Below are 27417 nucleotides of genomic sequence, written 5' to 3' on the forward strand. Positions count from 1 at the left end.
CTTTTAATTAAAACGCACACAAAAAACAAATAGTAGGCACTCAGGAAAATTAGCTGGGATGAAGTGGAAACTCCAACTGTAGAGGGTCCATCCTCTGCTGTTCTGGGACCATGTTGGGGTTGAGAGAGAAATGCTAAGGGCAGCCTTTTTTGGGAGGAAGGAAATACTTCAATCCATATTCCCTCTCCATAGTTCTATCTGGATGTGGATGACATTTTCCATCGCAAGTCTAATGGAATTGCCTTTAATCACTGCATTGTTGAGAAGCACCAAGTCCATCAAAGCTAATTATCATAAATTTTGTTTTCTGTGTACAATGTTCTCTCAATTCTACTCACCTCAGCATCAGTTCATATAAATCTTTCTAGGTTTCTCTGAAATCAGCCTGCTCATCATTTCGTATAGAACAAAATTACATTATTCATATGCCATAACTTATTCAGCCATTCCCCAATCAACGGGCATCCACTCAGTTTTCAGTTTCTTGCCACTACAAAAAGGGCTACTACAAACATTTTTGCACATGAGGGAGGACTGCCTCTCTTAAGCCTTCCAGCTGTGTTCCATTTTCCTATACTTTGCTTCCAGGGAAGATGAGGAATCTGTGGTCACCTACAGATCTAAGGCTGGCTCCTTCCATGGGAGTTGTTCTGCTCTGAGGACCTCAGGTCTTCTCTGTGTGGCAACTCTGCTCCTCATCTAGCTTGGCAACTTTTTTTTTTCCCCTGAGGCAATTGGGGTTAAGTGACTTGCCCAGGGTCACAGCTAGGAAGTGTTAAGGGTCTGAGGTCAAATTTGAACTCAGGTCCTCCTGACTTCAGAGCTGGTGCTCTAACCACTGTGCCATCTAACTGTCCCAGCTTGGCAACTTCCTAAGACCACAGAGGCTCAATCCCAGACATCAGAGAGTACTGTGGGGGAGAGACTGAGGTACAAAAGGAAGTGGGAGAGTAAAGCACAAAGGGAACTGGAGAACAAACTGAAGGAACAAAGAAGGGATTGTTGTGCTTATGGGCACAGTAAGAGATGAGTTGTGAGGGAACTGAGAGAAAATGAAGACTAGGCAGAGGAGAAAGTAAAAAGAGCTCAATGCTAGGGGTTCAAGTGTACAAAGTGTGGGGTTTTTATCTCTTGCTGCTCCCTTTCTACCAAATTCCTTTTCCCTCTGGTGATTTCCCTCTTGACCTATTCCTCAGGGTTTCAAACTCCTCCTCAATCATCACCCAGTTTCCAGAAAGAGAAAGGCCACCTTTTCTGAGATCATTCTTCTCTTTTTGGCTCATAATTCTCTCTTCTCCTTCCCTATCTCATTTCGGTTCTCATGTACCAGCAGGACAAACATCTCCTGGAGGCAGTGGGTCTAGGCCTGAAGCCAACTACCCAGCACTTTTTAGGGGTGGGAGGGTAGACAAGGAAACAGGTTGTGGTCCGAGTGTGTGGTCTGACCTCACCAGTATCATGTCAGATTCCCGTTTCAATTCTGTGCCAGTGCCAACTCCTCCCTCCCCCCTTAGTGGTGAAATTAGGGAATTTCCTAGCACTGAAGGAAATAATATCAATTTGCAAGAGCCCTCTGCCCTTTTCAGAAATATCTGCTTCGGGCAGGTCTTTCACCTCTGACCTCCTCCCAGAGTCCTCATTTTCACATGCTTTCTGGGAAACTAGCTTTTCCTCAGTAGCATGGGACAAATGTCTGGTTTGACTGATCTTTTTGTCTTAGACCGGAGGGAAGGGGAGTCCAAAATGAGGCAAGAGATTTGGCTCTGGATAGAGGAGTAGCTGACTGAGAGCACCATCCACGGGTTTTCTTTCATCTTTTTCCTAGAGCTTCCTCTCCAAACAACCAAAGTTCTTCCTGGAGTTTGAGTAAATATTTGAAAGAAGTAAGACCTCAGGTTCCTTTATGCCCTAGAGGATCCAGTGAGAATCGAATGGCTAGCTCAAGAGAAATGCTCATCCTGATGCCTGCCAGAGATGTAGGCAGTTGCTTTCTTTCTGCAGTTTTCTTTCCCAGTCACACTTCATGTGACAAATGACTCTCGTAAGCAGTGAATTATATTCTTGCTGAAAAATGTTCCCCACCCTGATGGGTTGCAAAGGAACTCAAAAAGTGTCAAGGAGGCAACAGAGAAGCCAAATGTTCCATGAGGAACTATGTGTGACCATATTTCTGTAGAGGTCTGAGATAGGTAGATAGGGAAGCAGTCTCCTATACCAAGGGGAAAAGGAAAATGCCCCACCTCAACTGGTTTGTTTCTCACCCTTTGGCAGCTAATGGATAGAATTCCTGGCCTGGAGTTAGGAAGAATTGAATTCAAATCCAGTCTTGAAAAATTATGTGACCCTAAGCAAGTCACTGAACCTGTTTGCTTCAGTTTCCTCATCTGTAAAATGAAGGTTTAATAATAGCACCTGCTTCCCAAGGTGGCTGTTGAGATCAAATGAGACAATGATTGTATAGCACCGGCACAGTACTGGTACACATTGAGCACTATTTAAATTTTAGTTATCATTATTGGTCAATACTACAATTCCTGGAAGGTTCAATCAATTGCCCTGTGGTTCCAATTAATATTACTATAAATTTCCAAACCAAAACACCTCTTCTTGGTCACTCCACTCCAATATTCTGCCCACAATATAACACAAGCTTCTTAATATCTAGGACCATCTTGCTCTATGTATTTATATTCCCAGCTTTTAGCCCAAAATATGCTTTGTCATTCAATCACTCATTCCCATAGATACAGTACTTATGGCAAGGATATGATTGGAGATGGACATATTTCTGGATTGTTTTAGGACTATTCTTTATTCCCAAATCCAGCTAGAGGAGCCAGCTTCAGTTGGGTGTGTCAGCAGCAGCCTGAAGCCTACTCCCCACTTAATGTGGCCCCGTGGGGGAGGGAGAAGAGAAGACAAGGATTGAAAATGAAACCAAAGCTGTCCTTTCTTTCCTGTGGTCTGAATAAAGATGACAAAGACAAAATGGATAGCACAAGTCGACATATGGTCTATTCAGTCAATTCCAATATCTCCTTATTGCCTCCAGGAGCAAATATATAAACTCTTCCATAGGATTTATGGCCCTTCATAGCCAGACCCTTTTCTGCCTTCTTACACCTTCAAATCCTCTACAAACTCTGCAACCAGTGACTGACTTTCTTATTCTTTGAATTTCCCTGTTCAGTACATTTTCACTGGCTCTTGTGCCTGGGATTCTATCTCCTTATTTCTCTGCTTCCTGGCTTCCTTTAAATCTCAGCTAAAATCCTACCTTAAAAAAAAAATCCTTGCTATCTCTTCTTTAATGTTAATACATCTTCCTCTGAGATTATATCCAATTTATTTTATAGTTTGGATATATAATTGTTTCTGTTGTTTTTCTCCCAATTAGATTTCAAACTTCATAACTGCCAAGACTGTTTTTATCTTTTTTTAATATCCTCAGTGCATAGCACACAGTAGACAACTGAGGTAGGAAAAGAGTTCCTGGAACTCCTCCTCACTCCCTACACCTCTTTGGTTGGGAACCAAAGGCACATCAATGAGACTAGTCTGTAATAGAAAAATCATTTGCAAAAAACCCAAATAGCAACTGTATGTAATGTAGTCAGTAAGCCTGGCACAACCCCCTAACCAGGAAGGACCAGAACAGTTCAGATTCCTACTCAGATTTTTATTTTTCCAAACACAGAGAATCACTGGGAATTAAAGACAATTAGTATACAACTTTAGAGTGGTGGACTCAATCCCCTATAACCAGTGATCAGACCCCTGCCTGTTTAGTGGTCAAGATGAAGGTGTCAATGGGCAGGGAGAATATGGTTCTTTGACCACAAACATTTAGTGGTCAAACTTCTGCTGAAAACTGCTGGGGAGTAGATATCGGCAAATTGGGAATCAGCACTAATCCCTTAATTGCTGAATCAGTAGAGTTACTAGGGTCATATACTTTTTCAATTTTTCCCAAAGCAAATTATAGTTGTCTGGGTGACTATGAACAAGGAGCCATGGCTATGAGGGCCTCAGGACAAAGAGGCCTTAGGTACTCTAAAAGGGCCCAAGCTTTCATAAATTAGAACAGGACTAACATAGGGGAGAGTTCCAACCCAGCAGCTGCAAAAGTTAGGCTAGAAATTTCCAAAAGAAGAGAATGTTTATGCCATGGAGTTGTTACTTGGTTTGGATCAATCCAATAATAAAGGAGTGAGATGGGATAAGTATCAAGAATGAGAATTCTAAGATGTTTTGAGGGAAAACTAGAATTGAATTCAATAATAGATAGACATGGGGAAACCTAAGTTCTTAGTAATGGCCAAATTAGAGGTTTCTCTACTGAATCACAAATCCATTTCACCAAAGCAAGGAGGTATTAAATGGGTAACACGGATATTTACTTTGATAGAAGGAAGAATTAGAGCTTTTACCCAGCAGGGCTCCAGGGCAAGCCTCAAACTATGATCTTTTTGGTCAACACAAAACAAGTGAGAAGCACTTTCCTCTAACCTTAATAGATCCTGATTCTCAAGCCTGATGCTAGGCCTAACTCTAATGCTGATTCTTTTAATTTATATTTAGCTGGAGCTGCTGGGTCATACCACTATCCAACTGGTTATAGAAGCTAAATCTATAGCAATCCTCTAGATCTCCTCTACTCTAGAGAAACTTAGAGTCTGGAGGAAAGAGCAAATAAGAGTGCTTCACAAATTTCCCTAACCTCAATTTAATCATTGGCCTTGCATCTTACTGATAGACCAGAGCCCCACAGAATATTTTCTATCCTATTTTCTCTCAACTCACCCAGGACTCACTATCCAAGAAAAAAGGTAACACATTTAACAATGCCAGATCTATTTACAAAGGGGATTTCTGCACAAACATATTTTCTTGTTACCATGTAACATGAAGAACATGATGTTCCTGCAGGGGCAAACATGACCTCATGACAAACATGAAGTATGCTGAACTCCTCCCTCAAAGGAAAGATAAAAGAACAAATCCTACTTTGGTTTCTGAAGTATACTTCACTTTCAATGTGAGCAGTTTACTCCCCCTTCAGGATCTGAAAGCTTTCAGTAAACATTAACTCTCTCACCACCAAATTGCAAAGAAGTTAACAGCTAACTGACCTTGCTGGGCCAGATCGTAAAACCCTCTATGACAGATACAAGGACATTCAGATCTACATTTCTTTACTCTTGACTCAATTCAAGTAGCAGCTACATTGATCAATCAACTAGAATCAGGGTTGGAGGGAAATATTCAGTTCAAAATCCTCAAACTGAAAGGATAGGAAGGAAGCATGTGATATTTTGCTTCTTCCTGGCTCTATAAGCTAACTTTTCTAAATTAAAGGCAAAGGAGAATACAAAATGAAGTTTAGAGATGTGCTTATCTTGCAATAGATTCCAAAGGAAATGAGACATGAGAGAAACAGACCACAGTGGTTAATGGACAGTAGGTTGGGATTTGTAAGGGCCTATATTCAGACATACTTTCTGTAGCTTGTAGACTGTTCAACAGGTCCGCTGTGGCCAAGGCTATGTCCTACAAGGACTGACTCTAGGTCAGTGCCCACCTCTTTACTTTACAATATAATTGGTCTCTATGTAGCAGAATTATGGGAGTGTGTTCCTGAAATCTACTCAGGGCATAATACTGATCCAGTCTAAGGCACAACTTAGCATGCAGGTTAAAGAGGCAGAGAGACCTCACAACATAGGCAGGAAAAGTCTTAAATCCTTGGCTTTCCTATATTAGCATTTTTTTTGCCCCTTTTTGGGAGAATAAAATCAATTAACAAAAACGACTTATATTCTCTATTCAAGGTGCCAAGTCTAGCTTGAGAAGAAAAATTTCCTCCCAGCAACTTGCCTCCCCCTTCCACTTCCCTGCAGGCACAAGTATTTGGCTTCTCAGTTGGACCTGAAAGTCTGAGAGAAGAGCAGCTGTGTGGTTCTGTCACCATTAAATCACAAGTTCTAGACAAATGGATCAGCTCTGCTGCCACTAGCTAGCTGCCCAAGCCCTCTTTTAAGAAGTTCTAAGGGATTACACTCTTCCCCAGAGTAAAGTCAAAACCCTCAGAATGAGAAAAGCCTTAACAATAGGAAGACAGAGAGAGCTGGCCAAATCAGGCTGATTCTATTTGGCCTCACTAATGCTCAGTTGCTTCAGGTCTTAAAAAGATAAACTATGACAGACACTCAAGGTCAGTCAGTTGGATAGGATGGAAAGCTAAGGTTTCTACGAAATTGTAAGAAGAATTTCCTCTCCCTCTTTTCTTCTGCTGTAGACAATTGGCCAATGACCTGTATTATTTGGAGCTGATTTCTATGTGGAAACAGGCAAGGTTGCTTTTTTAATAATACCCACAACTCCTGGAAAACCTACAGCTATTTTATGAGTCTGGGCCTGGGCCTGGGCCAGGTTTGAACAAGTTATTTCAACTACCAATCTCATTCTGAGTCAAATATTGTCAAAGATGAAGCAGGTGGTGTCTACAGGAAAAGTAGCTACAACTAAGTGTCAATTAAACTGTTTTGGCTCAAAGAATCAACCTTTTCCTTGGAGCTCATTTTTTAACATACCGCTTAGTAAAAGTTGGGCAACAAAAATGTGTCAGCTCAAGCAGATGGGGTCTTGCAGCTACAGTTACCTCTGCCTAATCTTGATGACAATGTTAGCTGCTGTCATCCTGTGAAAGGCTAGGGAACCAAGCACAGGCCACTCCACTACCCCCAGGAAAGGGGCAATGGAGAAAGTATTAAAACATGAAGATTTAGAGCCAAAGGGTAGCAACTCTAGTCAGAACTCAGCCAAATAAACCCAAGAAAACTACAGCTTCAGGGCAGATGGGAACCACTGCTTTACATGCCTATCACAACACCTTGTCAAAACACCAGGGACTAGCCTGAGCCAGTTTTCCATGTTTGGTCTTAAGAAATGAAAGACTAAATTAGGTCATTAACCAAAAAATACTCCATCAGCTCTCCTGACCAACTGAGGAAGTATAAAGCCACACCTCATGTGGCTTGGATGAAGTCATTCATGATACCTGACAGATACCAGGTGAGGTGCTGATGCAGGTACTATCATCCCTCATTCAGGAGGGTCTTGTGTTTGGTCACAGAGAAACTCTTCCCCCAACACTTCCCCTTTCCCCCTCTTCAACCCCGAGGTAGAATCCTCAAGATGACTTTTTTCTGGATGGAGATAAAAGTTTGTCTTAGGAAAAACAAAAACAAAATCAAAAATCCAAATGAAAAGAATCCAATCGATGACAAGGTCCTGGGCCCTGTTCCCTGGACAAGGAGGGTAGTTGGAATCTGCATTGGGGGCAGCTGTCCGAGCACAGCAGCGGCAATACTCCAGTCTTACGTGATGTCCTTCTGCCGTGGGGGGCGATGGATATTCCTTATGACACACTTCACCATCCACTCGATGCCCTCATTCACCCCTTTGCTGAGAAAACATCAGATAAGAGACAGTGGGTCCCCATGATTACTCAAACAGAGAGAGAGAGAGAGAGAGTGAGAGTGAGAGTGTGTGTGTGTGTATGGCTCTAGGGATGATTCCATGGTCTTTGAAGACAACTCTGGGATAGTTCTGAGTCAAGGAAGTATAGTGACCACAGCTATAAGTTCCCTTTACAGACCATACCATTTAGATTTAACCACACTGGAAAGGACCGGACCCTACTTCCCTCCTGCCAGAGTTATAAACATATTCTGGCTGACTCCATCCAGTAAGGGCTGGCAGCAGTTGTCTCCTGACTCTGAGCCAGCTATGCCTCTAAGTCTCTGATCCTTCTCCTCATAAAGTCATTTATATGTGGTGGCACAGTTGCAGGCATGCAGAAATATCCTGAGGTTCTAGGATGCTAAGAATACAAATTCTTCCCTGGTCACTAATGGTTCCCAGGTCTAGGTCATGAAAAAAACTGCTATCTTGGGATTTTGTAGTCATGGTGAAAACAGTCTACTGGGTACATGATTAGAAAAGACTCACAGGTAAGGATGCTATGCATTCTCACACTTACCCTGTGAGAGCTGAGCAAGCCTGTGTCAGGCAGTCTCTCTTTCCAATTTTATTAATGCAGTCACTGAATGCAGTCTTGATGTCAGGAATGGATAAGCAAGTCTGATGAGAAAGGAAAGGCACAGAAACATTAAGAAGCTGTTCTTCTGATCACAGAAACCCCAGGAACATCAAACGATTTGTCCTCAAACACTAGGTGACAGGGATGATAGGAGCAGCTTTTGGAAGGTGTCCAAAAGAAGGGAAAGTGACAAAGTCAATCAAGTGCTTACTGAATCTTAAGTAATTATCCCTGGCCTCTCTTTTTATTTTTTCTAGAGCATCAGGGCATATCAGTAATTCATCTTTAAAATGGATTCATTTGACTTCTCTGCCTGTGGCCTGCCACACAAATGACAGATAGTTAAGGCAGGACCCAAATGCACTTAATAAGAACAGCTTCTCTCATTTCAATCATCAACCAGAATGCCACCCATTTTCCAGCTGAGCATCCCTTTACTTGGGATGTTGGATGTCCCTCTTCATTCATAAGGTCCTAATCCAAGGACCCTTTTTCTTCTTCAATGGCAAAGGAAGAATTCTGGACTGCAATCTGGGTTTATGTAAATATTTTGTAAATATCCAACTGTCCTCATGAAACTCTGGAATAGGTTTAAAGAAAGGGAAAGTCCGGTAAAAACAGCAAGTAATTCATAAAGGGATGTGACCAGTACAGTTGCTAGACTAGACCTCTCCAGCTGTCAATAACAACTCAATCTCACCCTTTTTTGTGAGATCTGATGCTGGCAGGTGTGAGGGAGCCAAAGTGAATAAACAAAGTCAGGTCAACTTCTGAAGGAAATAAAAAAAAGTGGTAGAAGGGAGAAAGGGAGAATAGGCATCAACTGTGGAAGAAGAAGAAAAAAGTTAAATCCCTCTATATAAACACTTGCTCAGATAGATTGATCAACACTCTCTTAAGGTTCATTTGAGACCTCATGAATAAAAGGGGCCATTTAAAACCTACTTCTATAACAACCTTCTTCCAAGAAGCTTCACTGCTTTACAGACTTTACTTCGTTCTTATGCTGTCTCCAGAGATAAACACTCTTTCAAAAATGAAGAAACTGAGGCAAAAATATTAAGGGAGCTGTGTAAAAAGGTCACAGTACAAGCCAAGCTACATGTAGAATCCAGGACGTAACTAACTATTTTACAACCCCCTTTCAGTCTCTGATGTTTTTCCAATCTTGACAGAATCCAGCTCAGTCCTGCTGCCATTACTCCCTCCATCCCACCGTTCCCTACTCACTACCTACTTACAAGAAGCCATATTGGGAACATATAAAAAAGTAAGCAGCAGAAGCTCAAACAAGAAGAGAGATAGGCGATAAGTATCTAACTAGCCCCATTTGAAGTTCATGGGACCCTCCAACATTAGTTTACCTACCATCTCAAAAAACTTATGGGATTCTTCAATGTTTCCCATCCTCCCCCCTCCAAAAGTGGTGAAATACAGATGAAATAAGAAGACTCAGAAATATGTCAGAAATTTACTCTATGTAGTCAAGGCAAATAATAAAACATTTCAGTCATAAGAAATTATGTGACTGACAGGTAAGTATAATATGACAATATCTCAAATATCTAACAAATGAGTTCCTAGCCATTATCTCTTTCCCAGCTTTCAGGAAGAATTCTGTAAAAGAGCAGAAGGCCTAAGACTAACCTATATTTAGGAAGGGACCAAGGCAGAAAATTCTGGGAGGATCATCTCTGGAAGGGTTTTCCTCTTATTTTCATGTGGTCATATACCTAACCGCTTGGTTTTTCTTCTCCTTTTTAGAAATGTCATTCCTTCCTTTGGAAACACCTCTTCTTTATCATGATGAATTTAAGACACAGGGATAAAAAGGAACAAAACTGAAGGTCACTGTAGAGGCAGAAAGAGCGACTGAGAAAAAGCTACTCATCACTTAATATAACAAAGATGCTTGGAAGGCAGGTGACTGAAACAAAGCCCTGATCCAGGAGACACCCTTGCTGCCTCAGCCTGTTCCAAGGCTCACCAACATAGTGCCTTTGGAAATTACACAGCACAGAGATAAGCAGGCCTGGTTCAGTTGATGCTTACAGAAAAGTGGAATTCCAGGAAGAAACGAAGAAATAAAGATTGACCCTTAATCAGAGATGACCAATCTTCTAGCCATCTCTCAGGAGATATATAAAATATACAGGCTAAGGGAAAAAAAATTCTTCTGATATTCTGTAATGCTATGGAATGTACCGTCTTCAGGATGGTTGCTATTCCCCAAGGCCCAACATTCAAACACAATGAATCATTGTAACTAAAGACTAAAAATGAGACAAGAAACCACAGTCCAGTATTTATAAATAAAAGATATAAAATATCTTGGGAAAGCAGCTTTCTGGCCACTCTAACATCTAAAAGGAAAATTCTTAGTGTATTTAAAAATCACCAGACAAGCAAACGGTCATCAAAATGAAGAATGAGCCAAGGGCCACCATTCATAATATGCCAACAAATGAAACACATGGAGTACATATTCTATTCCTTTCTGCTTGTGGGCAGGGGCTTACAAGAGGTATGAATAGCAGGGAAAAAAGGAGGACAAGGAAAATAGAGGTTTCAAAGGATGACAGATTTAGAATGGGGAAAGACCTCAGGGATCATTTGAGCTAGCTCTCTCCTTTTACAGATGAGAAAATTGAGGCCCAGAAGAATTAAGGGACTTTCTCAAGTTTATAATAATTGGGTGTCTCTTGAACCCAGGTCTTCTGACCACTTATCTCATGGTCTTTCTATTGCACCATGTTATTGCTGGTCTACAGTAAACTCAACCCCTTCAAACACCAATGGGCCCCAGACGTGGTTGCTGACAGGAAGAATAGGGTTAGAGACCTACCAGTCCCACTTCCTCCAGGGATTTAATTACTTAGGAGGCTAAGATAACTTTCTTCTTCAGATTTGCATTCTTCTATACTTCCTTATTCACTTGGAGCTTTGTTAAAGCTTAATGACCATTCAACATAAAACAGTATATATAAGGATAATGGATAAAGGACAACAGGTCCTTATCGATTATAATTTCCTTCACTAATTTCAGGTAAGAAGATATTTTTCTATTTCCCTTAATCTGATTCAATCCCTTTCATTTCAAATAGCTAGCTTTTGACCAACATAGTAAATCTACCTTCAGAAAACCTTTTCAAAACCTTTTTAAATCTAATCTTCTAATTTGTCTCAGTTAGGGGAATTGAGGTAGTTACTTCCTCCAGTCCTAGTCCATCTAAGAAATCATAATGGTATCCAGGAAAAAATAACATCACTTTAATCTCTTCCACACTAAGAGTAAGATAAATCCCAGTAAAATAACTTCTAGAGAGTAGGATCATCTTTATGTGAAACGGCATACTTCTAGGTAGTTGTTGGTGAATGTTCAAAGCCCAACTGTGAGGTAGAAATACACAATATAACAAGCCATTCTCCAATTGATAAATGGTCAAAGAATATGAACAAATTTCAGAAGAAGACATTAAAGTCATTTCTAGTCATATGAAAAAATGCTCTAAATCACTATTGATTACAGAAATGCAAATTAAGACAACTGAGGTGCCACAATACTAGATTGGCTAAGATAACAGGAAAGATATGCAGGAAAACTGGAACACTAATATATTGTTGGTAGAGTTGTGAAGTGATCCAACCAATCTGGAGAGCCATTTGAAACCATTTCCAAAGGGCTATAAAACTGTGCATACCCTTTTTCCTACAGTGTCTCTACTGGGCTTATATCCCAAAAAGATTATAAAAATGGAAAAAGGACCCACATGTGCAAAAATGTTTGTGGCATCTCTTTTTGTAGTGGCAAAGCACTGAAACTGAGTGGATGCTCATCAGTTGGGGAATGGCTGAATAAATTATGATATATAAATATAATGGAATGTTATTGTTCTATAAGAAATGATGAGTAGGCTGATTTCAGTAAAGCCTGGAGAGACTGACATGAAATGACGCTAAGTGAAGCGAGTAGAACCAAGAGAAATGTACACAGCAATAAGATTATATGTGAAGATCAACTGTGATAAACACAATGAGGTGATTCAGGTCAATTTTAATAGAATGGTGATAGTAGAGAGCCATCTGCATCCAGAGAGGACTATGGGAACTGAATGTTGATCACAACATAGTATTTTCACCTTTTTTGTTTTTGTTTGTTTGCTTTATTTTTCTTTCTTTTGTCTTTTTTATCTGATTTTTCTTGTGCATCATGATAAATGTATAAATATGTTTAGAAGAATTGCATGTTTAACTTGTATTGGATTGCTTGCTATCTAGGGGAGGGAGTGAAAAAAATCTGGAATACAAGGTTTTGCCAGGGTAAATGTTAAAAACTATCTTTGCATGTATTTTATTTTATTTTTAAATTTTATTAAAACTTTTTATTTTTCAAAACATATGCATGGATAATTCTTCAATATAAGTTCTTACAAAATCTTGCATTCTAATTCTCCCCATACCTTTCCTCACCCCCTCCCCTAGATGGCAAGTACTCCAATATATATTAAACATGGTAGAAATATATTAAATCCAATATATGCATACATATTTATATAATTTTCTTGCCACACTAGAAAAATAAAATGAGAATCAAAATAAAATGCAAGAAAACAACAACAAAAAGAGTAAAAATGCTATGTTGTGAACCACACTCAGTTCCTATAGTCCTCTCTCTGGGTGTAGATGGTTCTCTTCATCACTAAACAATTGGAACTGGTTTGCATCATCTCATTGTTGTAGAAAGCCACATCCATCAGAATTGATCATCGTATAATCTTGTTGTTGCTCTCTTGTTTTTGCTCATTTCACTTAGCATCAGTTCATGTAAGTCTCTCCAGGCCTCTCTGAAATCATTCTGCTGATCATTTCTTTTCTTTTCTTTTTTTTTTTTTTTTGGCTGAGGCAATTGGGGTTAAGTGACTTGCCCAGGTTCACACAGCTAGGAAGTGTTAAGTGTCTGAGAACAGATTTGAACTCAGATCCTCTTGACTTCAGAGCTGGTGCTCTATCCACTGCACCACCTAGCTGCCCCCATATGCTGATCATTTCTTAGAGAACAACAATATTCCATAACATTCATACACCATAACTTATTCAGCTATTCTTCAACTGATGGGCATCCACTCAGTTTCCAGTTTCTTGCCACTACGAAAAGGGCTGCCTCAAAAATTTTTGCACATGTGGGTCCCTTTCCCTCCTTTAAGATCACTTTGGGATATAATCCCAGTAGAAACACTGCTGGATCAAAAGGTATGCATATTTTGATAACTCTTTGGGCATAGTTCCAAATTCTTTGCATGTATTTTGAACAACAAAATATTTTTTTTTTATTATAAGAAAAAAAAAAAGGAACAGAGAATGTAAATTAGTCCAGTGGAATAGAGGATGTGATGGCATGAAAGAAGAATGGGACTTATACATATTAGTAAGTATGACTATCCTTTTTCTGAACAGTCTTGTGATGTCAATCTGCTTCCCTCCAGTGGGCAGAAGATAGTCCTACATCTATGTAGAGGTCAGATAAGACAGACTCCCTGAAGCAAATATACCAACTAAGTTCAGACCATCAACTGACTCAACAGGGAATCTCAGCTTGACTAATGGCTTGAACTCCCTAAAAATACAAGAAGTTTTGCAGTTTCAAGTATATATCTTCCAGATCCTCAGATGAAATGAAAAAAGAAAAGATGAAGACAACAGTAGCAGGGATGAAGTAATGATTAAGAAACTGATTTCTGGAGCCCAGAGGGAAGGGTCTTAAAAGACCTTTTTTTTTTTTTTTTTTTTTTAAACTAAAGGAAAGCAGTTGAAGAGTCAAAACTATTTATAGATTTGTGGTCCTTAGGCATAATACTTTGATAACAATACTGGATAGCAGAGGAAGAAAAGAACTACAAGGTCCAAAGGCTTGGAAGACACACTATCAAAGAAAAGGGCTTTAGACTAAAGAGGTAAGTCAAATAGGCGAGGACTGGCAAGATCTGAGAATGTCACATCAAAAGTCTCAGATACAGACTACCATAGATATATTTCCTTGAATCCTGAGAATAGTATGTAGTTACAACTCAAACTAAAATAGATACTATCTATGCCAAACCATAGGACAAAAGATTCCCGCTTTTATTTGCCTCTAGAGTTCACAGAAGTCTTAAGTTTAATTTCATCAAAGAAATCAATCTAGAATTGAGCAAAGAACCAGTGATCTCACCTCTACATCCTGTTTATTGGCCAGGACCAAGATAGGGACCCCCTCCAAGGCTTCACTGGTGATCATTTTCTCTGGAAGAAAGAAAAATGATAAGTGATGAGCTAATCCTGGTATGGAGGCATTAAACTCTAACAGGAATTTTATTTTCAAGACCTTAGATAAGCAAAATTAGTTCTTTACATGGCTAGAGCATCCAAATGAGTGGTCTCTACTTCATGCCTTCATCTTTTCACAACCCACTATCTTGTTAACTTCCCAATATGGATTCCATCCCCATTACCTATGAAATAGCTCTTTTAAAGACCATCAGTGATTACCTAATCATCACAGGCAGTGGATTTTTCCACAGTCACCATCCCATTCTCTTTAACATATCTGCAATACTATTGAAATTTCCTTCTAGAAACCATTCCCTCATCTTCTGTGAGTTCTTCTATGACGCTGATTTATTCTTTGCTGTCTTTTCCTACTTCTAATCCCCTCAACATTGTTATTCCCCAATATTCTGTTCCTGGTTCCTCTTTTCAGCGTGTTCTCCAAAAGTTCTTGTGTACCATCGCCTCCATGCAGAATACTTCCAAATATGTGTGTCCAGTCTAAACCTCTGTCCTTAGCATCAACCTATCATTTGCATCTACTTGCCAGAAAATTCTCCCTGTGTATCCTGGTTGGCATTTCAAATAAATATGTTTAAGTCTATTCTCACTTGTCCTACTTCTCTCATTAAAAGTAGACCTTCTTTCTTATTTACTACCCATACTTTATTACTACTATATTTGATTTCCTATTAAGAGTCACTATATCCCAGTCACCCAAGATCAAAATCTTAGAATCATATTTGAAGATTCTCTCTTTCTTATGCCCCATATCCAATCAAATGCTAAGGCCTCTCAAATTTTTCTTTAAAACACTTCTCAAATCCAATCCTTCTATTCCTGCAGCTGCTACTATAGCTCAAAAGCTCTTATTATAACAATTATAACAGCTTATTTGCCAACAGTCTCTCTCCACCCAAATATACACAATGAAAAAAAAAAAACCTACCAATTTTTGAATCAGAAAACTTGAGGTTATGTCTCATCATTTTAGCTGGGAAAGGCTAAGTAAATCAATTCACCTTTTTGAACTTCATGGACATTGCATCTGTTTCTTCATAGACATTTACACTACATACTCCAAAGAAATAAGTCAAGAAAAATACTTTGCAGACCTTTAAGCACTATGTAAATGTCAATTCTTCTTGGAGCACTACTCTGATATCATTCCCTGGATCCAAACTCCTCAGGATAATATTCATGTTCCTTCACAATCTGGCCTCTGAGGTCTTATTTCCCACTTCTTCTCTCACATAAATTTCATGTTCCAGCCAAATCAGACCGCTCACTTCTTCCCCAATCTGATTTGTATATATACTTTTCTCATATGTTTCTTACAGTGTAGAATGGCCTTCTTCTCATTGCCATTTATAAAAATTTTACCCATTTTTTGAGGCCTATTTCAAATGCTACTTCTCCAATGGAGTCTTCCGCGATTACCTCTCCTTCATTTAGCACTCTGCATGTATTACTAATACAATAATTATATAATGCTTTGCATGTAGCTACTTGGGTTCATGACCTGTCTCTCTTACTAAATTCTACTTTATCTAGAACAGAAATCATGTCTCATTTATCTTTGTATTCCCCATGCCAAGTCTGGCAGACTTGAATATAATAGGCACATAATAAATGGTTTTTGAAAAAAACAAAACCAAAGACACTTCAGTCAAAACCATAACTCACCAAATGCTCTTTTGGTTTCTGAAAGTCGCTCCTCATCAGTAGAATCAATGACATAGATGACTCCATGAGACTCAGCATAGTACTAGAATAATAGCAAAAGGGTTAGTGTCCAGGATCATGCTTCAATATGTTCAGAGATCAAAGACAAAAAAAGAAATAGCAAAGTGCTGGCAAAGAGTCTGGTATAAACAGGATTTTCTAAATTATTGTAATTATCAGTTTTGCTGATTCTCAAGTGGAGATAGTTCATGGCATAAGAGAGTGGACGACAGGCAAACCTCCAGGTTGGAAATTTTTTTACTAGCCTAAAAAATTTAATTCAAAAGGCTTCTCATACATTATTTTATTCTATTCCTTATATACTACTGGATAGAAGTCCTAAGACACAGAAGTCAATGCTGAAAGATTTGAAATGGGCTTTAGTTTTGGTTAACAAAATAATGAGAATCTCAACTGAATCCCTCCTCTGCATTAATAGTTTTGGTTGAGGATGCCAGAAAAATGATCTTTTTTTCAGCCCAAGATAAAGCTTCTTTTCTAGCAAAGTAATTATTATTGTAAGTAGAATATATATTTTTGACAGGACAGTCAGATTATGGGGTACACTCAGACTAAAATCAAAGCCAGAACCAGCTACTACTAGGTATAAGCTGGAAATTGGTATCTGAAAACTCTAGCTTCTAATCACGTGGACCAAAAAAATTATGTTTGAGTAGGTAATTTTCTAAGAGTTACTTGTAAAGCTACTTCCTATGATTAGTCAAAAATATTTATATTGTAGATCAAGAACAGTAAAATTACCAGAGGGCTATCCCAATAGTTCACCTAGCTTAATATCTGGTTTATGATGAGGCTATCCAAGGCCATAGAGTTTCTCAGAATTTTGTGGAATTTTAAGCATAAGCATAAGGTGGGGGGATGGGAGGGATGAAAGAAATAGTTTCTTTCTTACCTTGTCCCACAGAGATTGCAATTCTTCTTGCCCTCCCAAATCCCAGAACATAAGGCGAGCTTTGCCCACATCTATAGTACCAACTTTAAGGAAAGAAAAAAAAGGGGAAGAAAGAAAAATTAAAGGTTAGATACAAGATCCCAGTCACATAAATTTCATTTTCCTCAGTCTCTCATCTGGAAGTGAAGAAAAATAATCACACTACTCTACAGAGTTGCAATCACTAAGATAAGGAAAGTATTTAGTTCTCAGAAATTCAACTGGCTTTATCACATAAGAAGATTAATAATAATCTGTTACCTGTCTGTCTCACCTTGGTCATCATAAGGTATTGTCATACTATATTTATTTGTTTTCCTGATTCTTAACCAAAAAGACCCACTTACTATTCAGGCCCACTGTAGTGGTGATTTTGGATAAACTCATTCCTTTGTAGTTTCTGTTAAATCTGGTTTTCGTTTGCTCCAAGAAAGTCTAGGCAGATAGAAAAACAAACATGAATGCGAATTTAAAATTGTTCAAAATGGAATAGGCTGCCTCAGGGAGTATGAAATTTTTAAGTAAAGAGTGAATGACACTTGTTAGGGATTATGTTGATGGGATTCACGATTTCAGAAAAGGCCATACTAGGTAAGTTGTGCTCATTTTCAGCTTCAAAATTGTTATTTCCTACAATGCTGGAGTATGCATTAACCAACTCCCACCAATTCATGACAGCTGTATCTGCACCTCAGAAATACTACAACAAAAGTTTGATTTATTGTTTTGTTGATTAAGCCTAGGCTCAAGACTAAAGTTAAGTTTGTTGTATGAACAATTTCTTCCCTTAAAAGCCAGATGTTAAACAATTACTAGCACATCTCAGTTATAAGAACTTATCTCTGAAAAACAGACCAAAGAATTCCTCCTTCCCTTGTGTAAAATCTTCCTCTCTTATAATCACTTATAATAACCTTCTCTTGGACATACAACTAAGCTATCACATAATCAGCTAATGTTTTACTGAATGTAAAAAAAGGAATGTCCCAAAATAAATTTTAAGAATAGGAATTGAGATGACCAGACAAGGAACAACCTACCGTTTTTCCTGCATTGTCCAGGCCTAAGATTAGAATGCAGTATTCATCTCTCCGAAACATGTATTTATAAAGCCCTGATAGGAGTGTATACATTCTGCTCCTGTAAAGAAAAACAAGAATCACTGGGAAATACTTTATCTGTGGCCTTGCTCCTTACAGCATCTTCCTTGCTTCCTTCCATATAACTATAATGAGATTAACAACAAACAAGTCAAAATGACCTTGATCTAGGTTCTTTTTGCTGTATGATCTTGGGAAATTCAAGCTCTTCTTGGTCAATTTGCTCATTTGCAAAATGAGTATTATTTTAGAGATTTATTTACTATCTAGAAATGTAAAGATTAGATTCTAATGAAAAAACTTTAAACTCTTAGAAAAGATCAGAGACAACTATGTTATAACACAACATGACTGGAAAAGTTTCCCCAAAGACAATGGGAGATATCCGGGTGACTTTTTACTTAATTTTTTTACACAAGGAACTAGGCTGAATGGACCTTTAACTTCTCCCAACATAAGGAGCTACAGCTGAAAATACCTAGGAACAAAAGTTGTACAGCATACCAACCCTTAAACAGAAACTTATCTCTTTCTCTTAAAGTACTATATTTCAGAGATATTGAGCTTTTAATAATTTTTAAAGGGTTATGGGAAATAAATTTGGGGACTCATAAATTCCCCAAACTTGTATTCCCTGGGGCAAACTCGGACCTTCACCACAGCCAACAAGAACAAGAATAATCTTTTACCAAGGGAATAATAATCTTCATCACTGCTGACTAACAGGCTCAACTAGCAGGTAAAGAGAACAGTATTAGCTTGCAAATAACGGTTTGGGGAACACATATAAGACAGTATAGACCTACTGGCTCAGTGGTAAGACAAGGGAGGGTCTATCAGCAGGCAGACCAATGGAGCAGGTAGACAATCCTCTCTTTATGAGAGGGTAGTATAAACTCACTAGTTCTGAGGTTATAATACCTCCTAAAATGAAAGTGGGGTTGAGGGCAGAGAACTTTATGGCTCAAAAAAGGGAAAACATAACAGCTGAGGAATGGCTGAATAAGTAAGAGTGTATGATTGTGATGGAACACTATTGTGCTAAAAAGAAACAAGGGAATGATTTCAGAAAAACTAAGACTTCGTATGAACTGATGCAAAGTGATGTGAGCGGAACCAGGAGAACAATGTACTTATCGTGTATCGGGAAGACTTGAGTTCAAATGCCTCCTCAGAGGCTTACTGTGACCTTAGGCAAGTCATTTAACCCCCTTTCCCTCAGTTTCTTCGGCTGTAAAATAAGCTAGAGAAGGAAATGGCACTCCACTCCCTCATCTGATAAGAAGACTCCAAATGGGATTTAGAGTTAGACTCAACTGAAAAGACTGAACAACAAATATAAGCAGTAGCAATATTATAATAACGATCACCTGTGAAAGACAGCTCTTCTGATCAATACAAGGATCCAAGGCAATTTCAAAGGACTCGTGATAAAAGATGCTAACCATCGCCTGAGAGAGCTGATGAAGTGAGTGAAAACGGAAACATAGTTTTTTTTTTTTCACTTGATCGTTCTTTCCTTTGGGGGTGGGGGCGGGGCACAACACGACTAATATGTAAATTAAAAAGCGGGAAAAGAAAAGGGGGGGGGGGGCAATTTCCAATGGAGAGCAAGGCCCTACTGGCTCAAACGTGATGTATTCCCATTAGATCGGATGGAGAAGTGTATTCGGAAGACGGGATAGTGTGTTCCCACAATCTCTAAAATGGGGACGCAGGATCGGAAGAAGAAGCGTGGAAGAGCAAGATAAGCCCCCAGACGCGAGAGTCGGAGGAGGGGAGCCCGAAGCGTCGCCCAGGAGCTAGGTCCGGAGGCCTAGTCGCGGCCTGGGCCAAGAAGGAGGAGACGGGCCTGAACTTGAGAGTGGCCCACGGGCTTCCTCTTCGTCTCCAGGAAGAGGCCGGTTCCGGCCGAAGGGCCCTCCCCACAGAGGAACCTCTCTGGTCTGGCGTCAAACTCCTAAGTCCGCGGCTCGGGGACTTCCACAACCAACGTGGCGCCCGTGGGAGAGCAACAAGGGTTACGGGCGGAGGGGCTCCTACCTGCGGCCTAGCGCCTCAGAGGCAGAGCCGGAGCGACTGCTACTACAGGTACTAAGGCCGGACGAGACCCTACAGGGCCACCACCTCTACTGCCAGCGAAAATCGACCTTTCTCGATGACCCTGGCGCGGTGGCTTCTGGGACTTAGAGTCCACACCGACCTCCAGGAGGAAGGGGAGGCTTTTTGGAAACTACGAATCCCAGAAGGCATCAAAGACCGCGGGCGGTAGACTCGTCATCCCCAAGCACGCTTGCACTTCCGGCGGACGGCAGAAGCCGGGGAGGGAGTTCCGGTGGGTTCGTGGCGACCCAGAGAAGGAATCGAGGAGCTGTTGGCGGCCTCTCTAGCCAGAATTGCGGCATCTATGGTTGGCTTGCCCGAGCGGCGGTTTTATGGCGGCCGCGGAGGCGGCGGTGGCGGCGGCGGCGGCTGCTTCCCAGGCCTGAGGGGTGAGCGGCTGAAGAGACGTGGAGGTTGCGGGAGTAGGGCCCGAAAAAGCGAGCAGGGAGGACGGGGCTCGGGAGCAGGTCTAGATTGGAAGAAACGCTCTCCCCGGAGGGTCTATGGGCGAGGTCTCTGCGGAAGACGCCCAAGGAAGGGCTAGGCCTCACCTCCCATCCCCCACCGCCCTGCTCCCTCCGCCGCCCCTTCCTCCTCCCCCTTCCTTTCCTCTCTTCCCGTCTTCGTCTCCCATCCTCCGCTCTCCTTCCACTCCTCCCCCTCGTTCTCTTCTTACTCCTCTTCTCTGCCCTTAGGAGCTTACATTGTACTGGTGGGGAATAAGATGTAGGCAGCTAAATCAGTACACAATTGTACCAGGTAAATAATTCCTCCTTCCTCTGCTCCTCCCTCCCCCGCGCGGCCCGCGCCTCCTCCTCCCCCCACCAGGTTTTGCCCTGTCTTCCTTTCCGGCCCAGGGAGATGACAACTCTGAGTTGAGGAACCTTAATTTAAAGGGAGGCACGGTTCCTGCCCTCCCTCGCGGCTGTCAGCTGACAGAGAGAAATAACCCTCCCCCCGGCCTGAGAGGGGGAGACGGGCCCACGAACGCGGGACTTCTCGGGCTTTAACCACGCTTCTCTCTGAAACGACCTCGCTTCTTCTCTTCAGCTCGTGACTCCTAAAGGTTGTTGTGGAGCGGCTTAGAGGATGTAGGGACACTCAAGTAAACCTTCCGAAGAGCTACAGACTGCCTCTGCAGGATGGATGAAAACAGCGTGGAAGCTTCCATCCAGACCTATCATGTCCAGCTGCAGCAAGTGGAGCTGGCCTTGGGGGCCGGCTTGGACCCTACTGAAAAGGCTGACCTGCTTCAGCTCCAGGCCGACTTAAAGCAGCTGATCGAGCTGACTGAGTCCAGTCTTGTGTCCATCAAGAAGAGCAAGCTCCTGGCCACACTGGACCCAAGCCTTGGCCTGATCGAGAGCGCAGTTAGGGATGAAGCTGAGTATCTGGCTTTCCAGAATGCCATTAGTGAAGTGACGGGAGAGTCTGAGATTCAAGGCGCTGAAAGGGCAACCTCTCCCGAAAGAGGAGAAACTGAGCCTGACAAATCTGGGCATGAAGAGGAAGAAGAGGAAGAGCTGAGTGGGATGAAAGTGAATGCTCCCTACTACAGTTCATGGGGCACTCTGGAATACCACAATGCTATGATTGTGGGGACAGAGCAAACAGAGGATGGCACAGCAGGGGTCCGTGTGCTCTATCTCTACCCCACTCACAAGTCCCTTAAACCCTGTCCCTTCTTCCTGGAGGGAAAATGTCGATTCAAAGAGAACTGCAGGTAATTTTCTCTCCCATACTATTCTACCCTTACAGGTACCAGGACAACAGCCTCAGCTTGGAATGGTTGGGAGTGATTGGTTTAGGTTTAAATCATTTCCCATGCTGCCAAGAGGTGCCAGGTAGTTGAGGCCCTCTCAGTATTGTTTTCTGACCCTCGTTAGCACAATATAGGCCGTGGCAGTATTTAGAAATTAGGGTTTGGGGTTTCTTTGGTGGAGGGGGTGCATTTTGGGAGGAGGGTTCTTGGACCAGAGTTTGATCCTAGGCACATCCCCTTCTCCACTCCTCGGTTTACTCCTCTGTTAAATAGGACTATACTTCTTTGAGTGCTTTGAGTTCTCCTGTATCGCACATGTGTGAAGCAACCTTGCAAATGCTGTAGCTACTCACCCACAGTGAGTACCCTTTGTGTCCACTGAGATGCAGTGGTGGGGTTTTACTCCCAGTGCCTTGGGGAGGGATAGGGATGGGGTGGAATAAGGATACTTAAAAAGGGTATTTGGTTTTGTTCTTGTTTGCAAGGTTTATGGAGAGACATAATTCTTTGTTGGCCTTAAGCTGGCATGTGGGGCTCTTCTTCCTTGACTCTACATACCCTTTTTTATTCAAAAGAATTCAGCCCAGATAAATGAGCAGTACTATAAAAAAAATGATAAAATATATAAGCCAAGATCCTCACACTTGAATTTGTGTGGAATCAGCTGTGTGAGCTTTCTTTAACTCTGTACATTGGCAACCTAACTGGTTGTCATAAAGGAACTGTGGATAAGCCACTGGGCTGATAATTCACTCCCAGAGAGTTGAAAGTTTCCTGTAAACACCTGTTACACCAAAAATAGTAAAAAATAAAACAGTCCACAAACTCTCTATTATTTTTGAATGGAATACCTCTTTTTTGGCATTTATCTGCTTCTCTGCATTTGAGTGCAAGTTCTGGCAGGTACTGGATTTGCTTCTTCTTGGTACCTGATGTTAGTACCATTTATGGATGGGAATATTTGACTTGTGCTTAACCTAATCCCTACAGGTTCTCCCATGGGCAAGTAGTTGCTGTAGATGAGCTTCGCCCTTTCCAGGAGCCAGACCTGAGTGCTCTGCACACAGGTTCAGCCTGTCTGGCTAAGTATGACGATGGAATTTGGTATCCAGCCCGGATCACAGGTGAGCTATTAGGTCAGGGGAGGACTAAGGATTTCTTTAACCAGTTTCTCTTGAAATGATTGTCTCCTCACTATGATTTTGAGAGCTGAATTTTATTTCAATTTTTTCCCCCAAGATATAGATAAATCGATCACTTATTAAAATTTAATATCTTTATTTTTATCATGTGTTAGATACTGAGATTGCTTCTGTAACAATATTTAATGAAGACAGTTATTGAAAAACTCTTTGAATATGTCAATAAAACACTGGCAGTAAAAAAAAGGATTGTAGCTGGTTCTTTAATGCTATCAAATAAAACACCTCTAAGAGAAGTAAACTTATTTCCCCAGATATCTGTCAAAGTTTGACCTATATTCAACCATTGAGTCTAACAGTATTTATTAAATTTATGATGTTGCAGGAGCTTAGAGTCTACTAGGGTGTAAATAAGAAATTTGCAGATAAGTCAGTACAAAATACATATAACATAAAGCAGTTTTCATCGTGGAGGAGAGCACTAACAACATAAGGTATCAGGAAGTAGCACTTGAATTAAGTCTTGAAAGGAGTAAACAATTCTAAGAGGCAGAGGTGAACAAGGAGGGCATCCCAGGAATGAGACAGCCTATGCAAAGATACAGAGGTTAGAGTTGAGATGTCATGCACAGCAAGCAGCAAGTATGTCAACTTGATTGGCATGTGGAATAAGTGAAAATCAGTCTGGAAAAATAAATTGAAGTGAGATCTTGGAAATGTTTTAAATGTCAAGCAGAATAACATGTTTTATACTACAGCTGTTAGAAAGCCACAAAACTTCTTGACCAGAAGTGTCCTGTAGTCAGAAGCATGGGGAATATTGGAATAAGATACTAGACTTTGGGTAGAAACTCTAAGATTATCATGCTCAACTAAATACATAACATTTTATAATATTGGGCAGTAAGTAATCTTTATGTTTGTTGCCTCAGTTTCCTCATCTGTGACATTTTATTTTCCACCTTTTATTTTTGTTTTCTCATCCTTTTTGTTTCACTTGATCATAAAGTTAATTGGTCTTTTCTTCCTCACACAGATGTGGACAGTGGCTACTACACAGTCAAGTTTGACTCACTGCTTCTCAAAGAGACTGTGGTGGAGGGGGATGGTATTATGCCTCCCCTTCGAAGTGAAGACAGTACACTTTCAGAATCTGATGGAGATGATGTGGATGATTCCAGCTATGCCAAAGGTACTGAGATGGCTCTGCATTATTCATGTTGAGTAATGGAGCACTAATATCCTTGCCTTCCAATTCAGGCTATAGGAAATGTAGAATTCTCTGTTCACATGAAAACCAGTGGAAAGGTACGGGATAAGTACCTATTGGTCTTTCTTCAGTTAGAAAGTATTTTGTTCTATCCCAGTCTTCTTGGGATTCTTTGGTAGCTCTTATTTCTATAGTGCCTCAGTATTTGCAGTGTGTTTCCTCATAGCAATCCTGCAAGGATGATGGGGGAAAGTGTTGTTACCTTCATTTGACAAACGAAAATGAAGTTCAGAGAGACCAGGATCCTTGCCCCCATTCACACAACTAGTACATGGTGGACCCAAGTTTTTAAACGTTCATTCCATTGCAATCAGTTGCTATAACTGCAGACCTCTCTGGAGTTTGTGTTGGTAATTGGTATTAATCTATAGAGGAGACAAATATGAAAGGGTGGAAGTAAATATTGTTACTGTTGATGAGGAAGAAAGGAAGAGAAAGAGATAATACTTATATTGTTCTCTAGGGAAAAGTCCTATAGTATAATAATCCTATAATCTGTCTAGGATCTTAACCTGTACTTACTAGACTCATCTGGAAGGAGAGTTGCAACTACCATGAGATGTCTCTTTTTCCTTCTTGAAGTCAGCTTAATACCCATTTGGCAGAAGAGGATACTGGAATGTTAACTTATGAGTTAACATGAGGAAGAATCCCTTGCTGCATGGTCACTTCCTTAATTGCAGAGTAGTGTTTATCTTGTTTTTATTAGTCTAGTAGCTCCATGAGGTCAGGGGCTGTCTGCTTTTTACTTTAAGCAATTTTAGAGTGACCGCCTCTGTTTTTCTTGTAGTTATGGAGTCAGAAACCTTGGAAAAAGGGGCTTGGGGCCCTGCTTGCAGCTCCTCATTTGCTGGCTGGGAGGCACATACCCGTGGCATTGGTTCCAAACTTCTCGCTCAGATGGGCTATGAGTTCGGCAAAGGTAATTCCTTTTAGCCTTGGAGGCTTGTCTTCAACCCAACACAGTCTTCATATTTATGTTGAAGAATAGCATTAATTTGTTAGCATTGACTCCAGCTATGTAGTTCTGTAATTCCATATGGAAGGATAATATTTCTCTTTTTTACTCCCAACCCTCATTTGTCATCTTAGGTCTTGGAAAGAATGCTGAGGGCCGGGTTGAGCCCATCCATGCAGTGGTGCTTCCAAAGGGGAAGTCTTTAGATCATTGTGCTGAAATTCTTCAGAAAAGAACGAGTGGCAAGCCAAACCTTGGCAAGCCAAGGAAAAGCCAAGCTAAGGGGAATGGAGTCAAGGGACGCCCACCCCAGCGCAATGTGTTTGATTTTCTAAATGAAAAACTCCAAGGCAAGGTTGCTAGGGTCCAAGAGGAAAGGAAGGTCCAATCCCTTAAGAGGAGTAGCAAGGAGCTCTACCATGCCAGCAAGAGTACCAAGCGATCCTTAAGTGTACAGCTCTTCCAGATCTTGGAAAAGGTGGAACAAACTCAGAGGGATATCCGAAGCATACAGGAAGCCTTGGCCCGGAACATTGGCCGGTATGATATGGGGTCGTCCTGGAGAGGGACAGTCCTGGGGAAAGACTGGATATCAGATGGGGGGGGTCACCAAGAAAGAGTTTGAGCCAAATCAACAAGCATTTAAGTGCTATGTGCCAGTCATTGTTTTAACACAACCTTTTATCTCAGTTTAAAGGTAAGAGATTAGCCTTGAGCTCTCCCAACCAGGTTATGACTATATGAGAATTACTTGGCTTCAGAGAGGGGGTATCTGAGCATAGAGTACTGTTAGGTCAGTTTGCCAGCTTTGAGATATTTCTTGAATTCCCCCAAAGGGGACTGTCACTCTAAAATTGCTTAAAATAAAAAGCAGACAGCCCCTGCCCTCATGGAGCTGCTAGTCTAATAAAAACAAGACAAACACTATGTTCCAATCACTATCAAAGCATGGAAAATAAATAAATATATATATATATATATGGATGTAGCAGAAGCTATAGAGAATCCACTGAATTAATTTGGGAAGGTTTCCTTGATGGAAAGCTGAGGCTAGTCGCGAGGGTAACTCTTATGGTTTCTTTCTAGGCATAGCGTGGCCACAGCTCAGCTGGAGGAGAAGTTGGCTGGAGCCCAGAAGGAGCTGAAGAATCTCCGGGCCCAGGAAGCAGGTTTGCAGCGAGAACAGAAGACTGCTGAGACACACAAGAAAATGACAGAGTTTTAGTGCTGAAGCTGGAGTTCCCTCTTGGCTCCTGAGTTCATCCTTCCTCTTTTCTCTTTACCCCCGCCCCCATCCACTCCCTTGAAGTGGGTGTGGCCCAGGCCAGAAAACCCAATTCCCTCCATTCTCCTCCTCTGCTCCTAGGCACCTGGTACTTGAGAGGGCAGGCCCCACTAGGGATTCCTGCGCCATCCTTAGTGAGCTCTGCTTCAACCTCTCTGACTGGAGACCCCTTCTTTGGGGCCACAATTGTGGATAAGGGATGGGGATTTAGTCCCAGCTGGAGGCTCCCAAGGAATGGGCTGGCTAAAGCCATAGTTTCTGCCTCCTGAGCAACCAGACTTGGGGAACTAAATTGTATCTGCATTAGAGAGATCCAGGAAATTATATCATCTTTTCCCACACTCCCCCAGAGCCAGACTCCCTGACAGACTCACCCATCAGCTACTTTGGGCCCTCCACTCTATAGAAGGGTGTAGCCTGAGACTGGTTAGGAAGGTCAGGTGTCATTTCTCGCCCTCCCAAAACACACCGAAAGCAGATGGAACCGGAGAGGAGGCCCAGAGGAGCAGGATCTGCTTTGCTTTGCTGGTGACCTCAGGCCTGTCCAAACCAGACCATTCTGTGCTGATGACATTTTGACTCGGGGCAGCCTCTTCTTGGGAGGGGGGAAATATTTTTCTCGACACTTGTTTTCCAGTTTGTTCTGCCACAAGGCCTTAGGAAGGAGTTTTTCTTAAACAAAATGATTAAAGTGACGTTGTTGCTGTGTCATT

The 27417-nt window shown here is 41.2% G+C and overlaps 2 protein-coding genes across 4 annotated transcripts; one reads left to right on the top strand and one right to left on the bottom strand.

The window, feature by feature from the left end:
- Window positions 1-1405: 1405 nt before the first annotated feature.
- ARFRP1 (ADP ribosylation factor related protein 1) lies at window positions 1406-20604 on the bottom strand. Its single transcript, XM_023494437.2, is given in 9 exon segments — window positions 1406-7467; window positions 8045-8145; window positions 14313-14383; window positions 16094-16175; window positions 17046-17128; window positions 17432-17519; window positions 18125-18224; window positions 20388-20439; window positions 20442-20604. Coding segments are annotated over 9 exon segments (813 nt in total). The 5' UTR covers window positions 20590-20604; the 3' UTR covers window positions 1406-7379.
- Window positions 20492-27415, top strand: ZGPAT (zinc finger CCCH-type and G-patch domain containing). 3 transcript variants are annotated; one of them, XM_003757561.4, is made up of 7 exons: window positions 20492-20676; window positions 21338-22010; window positions 23040-23173; window positions 24228-24383; window positions 25252-25383; window positions 25554-25959; window positions 26506-27415. In XM_003757561.4, the coding sequence occupies exons 2-7, from the start codon at window positions 21430-21432 to the stop codon at window positions 26642-26644; spliced, it is 1548 nt and encodes a 515-aa protein (XP_003757609.1). In that variant the 5' UTR covers window positions 20492-20676; window positions 21338-21429; the 3' UTR covers window positions 26645-27415. The 3 variants fall into 3 exon arrangements, with proteins under 3 accessions (XP_003757609.1, XP_012409555.1, XP_031807662.1); XM_012554101.3 differs by lacking the exon at window positions 20492-20676 and adding an exon at window positions 20957-21046; XM_031951802.1 differs by lacking the exon at window positions 20492-20676 and having other exon boundaries at window positions 21214-22010.
- Window positions 27416-27417: the final 2 nt, after the last annotated feature.

Source organism: Sarcophilus harrisii, chromosome 2 (genome assembly GCF_902635505.1).
Source record: "Sarcophilus harrisii chromosome 2, mSarHar1.11, whole genome shotgun sequence".
Lineage (NCBI taxonomy): Eukaryota > Metazoa > Chordata > Mammalia > Dasyuromorphia > Dasyuridae > Sarcophilus > Sarcophilus harrisii.

What these genes read in the sequence shown, in the direction of transcription:
- ZGPAT (XM_003757561.4), top strand. Translation starts at nt 21,430, where the DNA reads ATGGATGAAAACAGCGTGGAAGCTTCCATCCAGACCTATCATGTCCAG. An exon ending in TGATTCCAGCTATGCCAAAG is followed by an intron (nt 24,384 to 25,251) that starts GTACTGAGATGG and finishes TTTTTCTTGTAG; the next exon opens with TTATGGAGTCAGAAACCTTG. An exon ending in GGGCTATGAGTTCGGCAAAG is followed by an intron (nt 25,384 to 25,553) that starts GTAATTCCTTTT and finishes TTGTCATCTTAG; the next exon opens with GTCTTGGAAAGAATGCTGAG.